Source organism: Acanthisitta chloris, unplaced genomic scaffold (genome assembly GCF_000695815.1).
Source record: "Acanthisitta chloris isolate BGI_N310 unplaced genomic scaffold, ASM69581v1 scaffold28558, whole genome shotgun sequence".
Taxonomy (NCBI): Eukaryota; Metazoa; Chordata; class Aves; order Passeriformes; family Acanthisittidae; genus Acanthisitta; species Acanthisitta chloris.
This window is the reverse complement of record NW_008688436.1, coordinates 29,307-38,287: the sequence shown is the minus strand read 5'-3', so window position 1 is coordinate 38,287 and position 8,981 is coordinate 29,307. Positions and strand designations below refer to the sequence as shown.

General features: G+C 43.4%; 1 protein-coding gene across 2 annotated transcripts; it reads left to right on the top strand.

The window, feature by feature from the left end:
* The first annotated feature begins 565 nt into the window (after nucleotides 1-565).
* On the top strand, nucleotides 566-7,348 carry DMBX1 (diencephalon/mesencephalon homeobox 1). 2 transcript variants are annotated; one of them, XM_009080992.1, is made up of 4 exons: nucleotides 566-717; nucleotides 4,799-4,994; nucleotides 6,178-6,532; nucleotides 6,948-7,348. In XM_009080992.1, the coding sequence occupies exons 1-4, from the start codon at nucleotides 566-568 to the stop codon at nucleotides 7,346-7,348; spliced, it is 1,104 nt and encodes a 367-aa protein (XP_009079240.1). The 2 variants fall into 2 exon arrangements, with proteins under 2 accessions (XP_009079240.1, XP_009079241.1); XM_009080993.1 differs by having other exon boundaries at nucleotides 566-719; nucleotides 4,816-4,994.
* The last annotated feature ends 1,633 nt before the right edge of the window (nucleotides 7,349-8,981 follow it).

The following is an 8,981-nucleotide window of genomic DNA, read 5'->3' as shown; positions in this document are numbered from 1 at the left end:
TAATATTTTTTGGTGCTATTACATTACAGATTTATTTTCTTTTACACCATATGCCTTTTTTTTTCTTGTATCATTTGTGTTTTCTTAAGAAGAACCTTAAAAAAATGAATGGAAACAAATTATACTTGAGTGGGTTCAAATAAGAAAGCTTATTTGACATTATGGCAATGGGATAACAGAACAGTCCACTGTAGGCAATGCTAGGGACAAAATCCCAGCTAGTCCTGGGATAGAGCTAGCTCAATTCATTAAAAGTCACAGCAATATGATAAATTTTATTTGATATGTAAAAAAAACCAATTTCCCATCTTTTTATCATCATATAATGAGTGGGATACCGTCAGGTGTCGGGCTCTAAGCTTGGAAACCAGACTAGTGTCTTGAGGCATACAGGAGGTATTTTGATTCATGTCTCAGAACCTGTTGGATCTGACAGGTTGGGAATGAGCCTTGCATGAAGCAGAGCTCAATATTTCCAAAGCTCTGCTGAGACACCAAGGCGCTGGAATAGCATGTTCCTAAGCCCCTCTCTCCTCTGGCTGATGTTTTTCAGGTTTATGTCACCATGCAGCACTATGGAGTGAACGGCTACTCCCTCCACGCCATGAACTCTCTGAGTGCCATGTACAACCTCCACCAGCAGGCAGCTCAGCAAGCCCAGCACGCCCCCGACTACCGGCCCTCGGTGCATGCCCTCACTCTGGCAGAGAGACTGGCTGGTAAGAACAACTCATGGCTTTTGCTCTTCCCTGGGAAAAGCAAATAAACAAACAAATAAACAAAACCCAAAACCATAAAAAAAACCCCACAAAAATCCAAAACCATTGTTGCTTGCATTGAGTGAAACTCTTCTTTGGGAGTTGGAGTGTGACGTAGCCAACTGACATGGTGTGCTCCTCAATACTGGCCACATGGCCAAGCTGTGCAGGTCACACCTACCCTTCCGTGTTCACTGTCAGTGGACCACTGCACCTTGCTGCCGACTGGCCTCCGACAGCTGGAGAGCCCAGGGGTGAAAAGTGACATGGCCTCACCATATGAGATTGAAAAGAGAGAATAAAAAGACACGGAAATATGTTTTACAAGTGAAGAGAAAATTGAAAATTTTACTTGTTCAGTAAATAAGAGCACAATGAACACAAGCGTGCAGTGAATTGGATTTCGTCACCAAGGGGCCCACGTCTTGCATTCCCGAACAGCCATCTCCTGCCATCCTAGGACGTAGCTTGTTTTTTCATGTTGTCCCTTTTTGCAACTATTTTCCACTTCTGTCCTACAAATCATTCTTTCTCTCTGGCAAACAATCTTCATTTGGATCCTATTTAGGTTTCACCTTGACCTATTTCTTCCTGGGGATCCTAGACCTTGGCTTGGGTGATAGTTTCCTACACATCCTGCTGCCTTCCATAGAGGAGCCTTTTTAGGCTGAAATCAAGTCATACATGACTTTACCCAGCCAGTGTTATTTGCACAGCACTGATGATGGTGGGACATCGGGACAGGAGTGGTGGCTCCAGAGCACCTGAGCTGTTCAGCCTCGAGTGCAAAAGCACTGCAGCAATGCTGTTATTAGGAGGAAGTGCAAAGTCCATATTGTATTTTATGATTTGGTAGGGGGAGTTGCCCAGAATAATTGATGAAGAGCTAAGAATATTTGGTATTGTAGGGCACATATATCTACTCTACATTTCAACCTGCTACAAAACATCCAGACCTGGCTGAGAAATCAAAGGCTCCTGCAATGCAAGTTGTCAACTGCTGCAACACCACTGTTTTGGTCTGGACTTGATTGCAGTGAGGTAGAACAGGCTTGACAAACAGTACATGGAAGCTAAAGTAAAAAGTTACCATAGATGTCATTATAGAAACTTTCTCAGAATGGAATAATCTTCCCTATCGTAAAATTATGTATCTGTTCTAGATTAGATTTCTGATATATTAGTTGTCTGATTTGAAAATTAAGAAAATAGAAAAAGAGAGGTAGATTGACTCCTTCCAGCCTAGAGTGGATGGAAAAAAATATCTATCCAGACAACTTTAGTGGGTTAAATTTAATAGATATGGGCTTAAGCCAAAATAAGGATGCAGAAGTTTCAGGACAGTCCTCCCAAGTGGGTAGTTCACAAAGGCATGGTAGTAAAGGTCTTGGACTCTTTGGATCAGTGAACCACAGCTGACTGTCAAATCTTCATGCCAGCAATGTTCCCTTATCCAGCTGATAGTAATAACCTTCTTAACATGGGTCCTCAGATCACTCAGTGGCTTGTGGGATCTCTGGGGCGGCGTAGGGCAGAGCAGTGTGTCACTGTCCTCATCAATAAAGAGCCAAAGTGGAATCCAGGAGACCTGGATGCTAATCCTGGCTCTACTGCTGGGCTGCAGTGATGACAAGTGGGCACTTTCACTTTCCTTGCCCTAGTAGTACATCCCTTCCTTTTCTCACCCTTTCAGTAGGTGGTCAGATGGGAGCAGATGGTCCAGAATTCTGCAATGTACTTTGCAGACCTTGGATTTCAAGGTGCCCATCTCCTAGTTGCAAGGATCTCTTGAAAGATTTTTGTGATCACCTGTACCTTTTAGAGTACAGCATGGAGGACTTAATGTCTTTGGCCCTAACTAGAGTAAAGCAGAGGAAGATGTACTGTCAACACAAAAAAAAAAAAAAAAGAATAAAAAAGCTATTCTCATATTCCTGACTGGGAGATTCAATTGGTTTCCTGACCTCTTATCTTTAAAATTAATAACCCACCTGGAAGACTTTCCAAATTAAATCCCACAGTACCCTTGTCTGCTTATCATTGGCGGGGTAGGCATTATATACCTACGAGCTGTTTCCTTTGCAGCTGCCTCACATTCTGTTACTTCTGAATATCTTTCAGTGCAGGTTATAGATCTCATTTGCCTTCCAGGGACAGTCAGAATAAAGCAGCACAAAAGCAAATGACCTTAAGTCAGAAAACAGAGGTTTCTGATTGTAACTGCAAAGCCTCACCTGCAATTTATATTCTTCTTCTCGCACAAAGCCTGAAAACATAGTTAAAACATTAAAATAATTGCTGGCTGGCTCTCGTTGGAGTGGCCAAACCTAATGCATAAGTTGCTGCCTCTGGGGAGCTGGTAGGTCTAACCTCTCCTCTAGAAATTCAGGAATATTCCAGCCTACAGGTAGGGTGTTTAACCAGTGCCCTTTCTCCTCGTTCTGTGTACTTGAAACACAAATGTTAGTTTTGTAAAATGATTTGGGGCAACTCTAATTTTATTTCTTGACCTGGAACATCCCTTTTCCTTGCCTGGCTGCACTGTGAGCAAGGACCATCCCTTTTCCTCCAAAGGGGCAGCTATCACCAGCATTTGAACTCACAGAGGAGATCCGATACCTTGAACACAAGAGTCCTTGTATGCAACCAACACTATATTGTATTTGGCCGAAGACCTTTAGCCTGATCACATCTTTGCCAGGTTGCCAAAACCACATGGCTTCAGCAATCCCCTAGAAAGGCGCTGCGAATGCTGACCTAGAATGAAACAGCTGGAAGTTTGGAAGAGGAATGTTTGAGTGGCGCAAAGCTGATTTGCTATGCTCGTTAGCCAGTGTATTTGGAACCTGGCTGTGAGGTGCTGGGGCTGGCCTGACAGCAGGTTTTGTTTTATTGTTTAGATTCATGCCATGATGCTCATGACAAAAGTGCAAATAAACAGCAGCGAGAGCCTTCATCTGGCTCTGTGTGGTGATAATGTCAACTTTTCTCCATGTTCAGTTGTTTTCTCATGTGTTCATTCCTGCCTTCTATTGGAAGTCACATTCTTAACAGAATTAAAAATGATACCAGACACTGCTCTTTCTGCATTTCCTCTTTGAGAGCAAACCTCCTGCCAGACTGTTTCATTCCAAGGCTGTAGCACAGCATGTCCCAACTTGCATAATAAAGGGTGGGTTTTTTTAATTTTCAAGTAACTTATTTTCATTGATTTAAGATCTTTCTACTCCCACTAACTGTTGTGCAATAATAACGCCTCTGGTAAAATAATAAGCCCTTTACTGTTGGCCTCAGATTTTCCCTTGTCTGAATTCCTTCTCTGCCCTCAATTTTGCAAGCACAGTTTGCAAAGTCAGACCTTGTGAGTAGGTACTCTACTGGAAAGAGCTCAGCACATGAGCTCTGGGCTTGCAATCAGTGGGGCTGGATGCAGTCCTGGCTGGTGTGTCCACCCCAGATGTTGGAGAGTGCCTGCGCTCAGTAAAGCACATCCTTTCAAGCTAAACGCTCATAAGCACATGAGCTTAAATGTTTTGCTGAACTGCAGCCCAGAACAGCTCTCCAGTATCATGCCTCGAAGACTACAGTGAGCTACATACAAGACACAAGGAAGTACAATGGTGAATCTCCCCACATTGTTTTTGACTGTGTCTCTTAATGAAAGATGCCATGGTGAGGTCTGGACATGTGTGTGTCCTGCCCTACTGGTGTCAAAGCAGATTAGCTTATTGCAACCAAATTTAGCTTCGAGCCTCAGCAGTTTCCACAACTCTGATAGAAAGAGGTTACCTCTCCAGAACAGATTGCTAGAATCACAGAATCATAGAACGGCTTGGGTTGGAAGGGACCTCAAAGGTTGTCTAATTCCAACTCCCCTGCCATGGTGGATTCCTCAATTCACCAGCGAAACGCATGTATGTGTTTTATTAGCTCTAAAGCTAAAAACGTTTTGAAGTTTCATCTGATGTTAACAAGTGCTTTATTCGACTGTCAGCATACAAATTCCAATAATTAAATTGGCCACTTTTCTTGTCTTCCAACGGCTGTACATTTCAAGACATCATTTTGGAGGCACGTTATGGATCCCAGCACCGCAAACAAAGGCGAAGTCGCACAGCCTTCACAGCCCAACAGCTGGAGGCACTGGAGAAGACCTTCCAGAAAACTCACTACCCAGATGTGGTGATGAGAGAGCGGCTGGCTATGTGCACAAACCTACCTGAAGCCAGAGTCCAGGTATTGATGTTTTGTGGGTGTGTGAGTGGGAATGTTTAAAAGAGTATGGTGAGTTTCCCAGAGGGTTATCAGCTTCCTTGACCTTTTAAGATTCTTCCAGTATAACCAAAGATTTTGGGGTAGTGAAGTGGGGGCAGGGAGAATAAATTATCCAAAGTCATACATCTGTTGTAGAAACTTTTAATCCATATGCACATTTTTTAAATTTAGGATTCTCTGAACTGTACACTGGTTTTCATTTGTTCTTTCACATTTCTTTGGGGGAAATTTTAGAAACAGCAACAGAGGTCTACTTATTTATTTATTTGCAAGGCTTTTCTGGCTTTCTCAGAAGAGTAGAGACCCAAGTAATTCCAGCTGCTCTTTTCCACCACTGTCAGTATTTGTAACATCTCAGGCCAAGGTTTGGTTTTGGTTTTTTTGGTTTTTTTGTTCTTTTTTAGTGTCAGCTAGTGCAACGTGCTACATAACCTGCTGGTGGAGAGGTTCTTGCATTGTCGGGCTTTAAAGGCCAATAGGAAGTTCTTCACTGTGAAGTGAATAAGTAGTAGAAAAAAATAGTTATTTTATATACATGTCAATACATTTTGATCTAAGAAATGTTTGTTTCCTTATGCAACTAACCAAACAACACTAGCAAGATTTGCAAATATATTTCTTCTAACCCATGTCTACTGATTTAGGTTAAAGAATGTATGGATTTTCTCCTTCATCCCTAAATTCAGTTCCCAGATAACAGTCTACACCTGTAATGACTTACCTTGATTGTTGCCACCATAGTTTTGGTACACTGATAACAAAATGGTTTTAGAAACTAGCAGACTGTAAACCAATGTAATGTTCTCAGCTCTGACTACATCCAGCATTCTGGTTGGACACAACTGCCTAACCAATTTAGGAAAAAACCCAAACAAGCTAAAACCAAAAACCACCACCAGTGGAGTGCCTTAAATAATCAACAAAAAGCCTAGATTTTTATAAGTATGTTTGATATGTTATTTGTAGATGCACTGAAAACAGTAGGGCTCTAAGGTTTAACAAAGTGGAATGATATTTGGGCACAGTGAGCTTGCAGGACCTCATTACTTGGGATTGCCCTGAAGCTCCCAGGCTGAATGTTGCTATATATGACACTAAGCAGGATTCTCACCAGTTTTCCCCATTACTGTTTGTGGCACTGAAGGTTTGGTTCAAGAACCGGAGAGCCAAATTCCGGAAGAAGCAGCGCAGCCTGCAGAAAGAGCAGCTGCAGAAGCAGAAGGACTGTGAAGGGAGCCACAGTGAGGGAAAGACAGAACCACCTGTGCTGGAGACTCAGGCTACCACCCCAGACACTGAAAAGGTCCAGAGCCTCCCCAGCGAGGTAGGCACAGACCTCAACCTCACCCTGTCAGAGCAGTCAGCCAGCGAGTCAGCACCTGAGGACCAGACTGACAGAGAGGAGGAGTTTAAGAGCACCTTGGATGAGGCTAAAGTGGACAAGAGCCCTGGTGCGGACAGCAAGGCTTTGAACTGCAAGAGAGCAAGCCCTAAAGCAGGTGAGGGACAGCATTTTGTTTGGGGTTGCTGGTGGTTGGGTATAGTCCTGTATTCCCTAAGGTGTGGGTTCTCACAGGTAGGCTGCCCAGACTTGTCTTCATGTCCTCAGCACTAAACAGTACCCACAGAGGGCATGGTGTCCATTGCAGCATGAGCACAGGTTAGGTCTTGGAAAGAACAATGCCCAGCAGCAGCAGAAAATCCACAGGAAAGAGCTCAGCCCCATTTCTATACTGTAAGGAGCTAAGTATGGAGCAGGAATATGTTTAGCTCTCATGAGCTAACACAACCCATCTCATTTGCCCTCCAGTGCAAGAAAGAAGCCCATGCTGCTGTCCAAACTGTACTGGGTTGCATATCAGCACATGTATCCAGCCTGTTGAAATAACCCCCCCCCCTCTGTTCCTGCTACAGAGTCCCCTATCAGCGCGACTGTGACGCCTTCATCCAGCAGTGGCCTGGCTCAGACTCACTCCTACTCCTCCTCACCCCTGAGCCTCTTCCGCCTGCAGGAGCAGTTCCGCCAGCACATGGCAGCCACCAACAACTTGGTCCATTACTCCTCTTTTGAAATGGGGACACCGTCTGCCATGCCCTACTTGGGCATGAACGTCAACATGGCACCACTGAGCTCTCTGCACTGTCAGTCGTATTACCAGTCGCTCTCCCATGCTCAGCAGGTCTGGTCCTCACCCATCCTGCAGGCCTCCAGCTCCCTTCCAAGCCTGAACAGTAAAACGACAAGTATTGAGAACCTAAGGCTCCGGGCAAAGCAGCATGCCGCATCCCTCGGGCTTGACACCCTACCCAACTGACTGCCAGATGAGCTACCATTGCCCACGAGAAGATGCACCAGAGGTTGGCACTAGACATGTCACTCCTTGAATCCCCACTCATCCCCATCTCTTCCTGGAGTAAGATGCTTCCTTTCCGGGGAAAACTTTGCATTTATAAACATCTTATTAGCACCACAATTGCATCAGACATTGCTACTGGCCTGGTCTTCACTAAATATTTAAGGAGGAAGGGGGAGAGAATACATGTTTAGGCAGATGAACTGTCCTCTGGACTGTCATGAGTTAAGCCTGTAATGTTCAGGAGGAACCCCTGTCCTCATCCCCGCAATAAGGTGCCAGCTGTGTTATATTCACCTTTTTTAGTTGTTGTTGCATTCTTTGGGGAAAGAAATAGTCCTGCTTTGTCTTGTATATAGTTTATAATGTTGACAGCACCCATCATCTGTGTGTTACCAGTGTTACAGAACTGTGACCTCTTTTGCTTTTATTCTCCTTTCCTTCTCAATTTTAGTAGCTAGTATCAGAGTTACAAATCAGCCATCCTCCTGATCTCAGCTGGTAGCTAGTTGCTCTTCTTGGGTCAGCATCCTAAAGGTGTTTATGAGGAAGAAAAACAATTGTGCACTTCTCTGCTCCATTCTTCCTTCTCTGCTAAACGTAATTTTATAACAGCTAGGAAAGGATCTGAAGGTGAATTTCCTGTTTAAGCACTTCCTATAAGGCAAGCATTTTTTGTTTATATTTTAATAGCACTTGTTAAAAGACAGAGAACAAAATATTGGCCAAATGCTGCTGGCTGGTAGAAAAATGAAAGCCAAATTTACAGGATTAATTTTGATCTAGATTGTATCCTTTTTGATCTTCAGTGAAGTATAAACTCTATTTACAAATGATGGGGTTTTCTTTTTGGAGAGCATTTTGGTCTGACTTCAACAACAGAGAATAATAAAAACTTTGTATGAACTCCTGGTGTGTTCATACACCATGAATTATATGGTTCTTTGACAAAAACTTGATTAATGCAAGCTGTGTCTAGGTAAAATCTCTGATCACCAAATTTTATCCTCCCCTGCAGCTTCAGAAATCAGTTATAAAGTGAAAATATATAAGCAAAAGTTGCTGAACTGCTGGAGGCAAAGCAGGTGTATGCAGGGTCTTTATATTCTCTTTGAAGCTGAGAGGGAATAGATGAACTTGCCAAAAATTCAGGGTTTGCAAGTAACCAAAATTCACCAGATTCAAAATTGTTTCATTGTTTCATTGAACAGTTTCTGTCTTATTTCATTGGAATGACCCATCATTCACTCTTAGGTGGTGTTTCTGCCAACTTAAATCACTTCAATTTTTTGCCAAAGCAAATAAATCCTTTGGACCTACTGCTATTATCCTGAACATTAGGGAAGAATGACATCCAGATCTAATCTCTAATATTGCCTAGGACCAAAAAATCCAGGCTGACTGTGGGACAGGTGATAGATTTGTATCCCAAGAGTGTTGACTGTGTCTGTCACTAAGAGACCGCGCAGAGCTGTGCTATCTCTCTGCAGATGATCAGCTGATCTGTACTTGATTTAGCCATGAAGTGTAGTCCCACAATCCATGGCACCTTTCATTCCTGCCTTGCTTCATACCAGGGCAGGAGTCAGAGGTC

Bases quoted from the DNA above. Each gene is read 5' to 3' on its own strand.
- DMBX1 (XM_009080992.1), top strand. From the start codon at position 566: ATGCAGCACTATGGAGTGAACGGCTACTCCCTCCACGCCATGAACTCT. The intron at 718-4,798 runs TGGTAAGAACAA...CTTGTCTTCCAA, and splicing joins ACTCTGGCAGAGAGACTGGC to CGGCTGTACATTTCAAGACA. The intron at 6,533-6,947 runs GTGAGGGACAGC...TTCCTGCTACAG, and splicing joins GAGAGCAAGCCCTAAAGCAG to AGTCCCCTATCAGCGCGACT.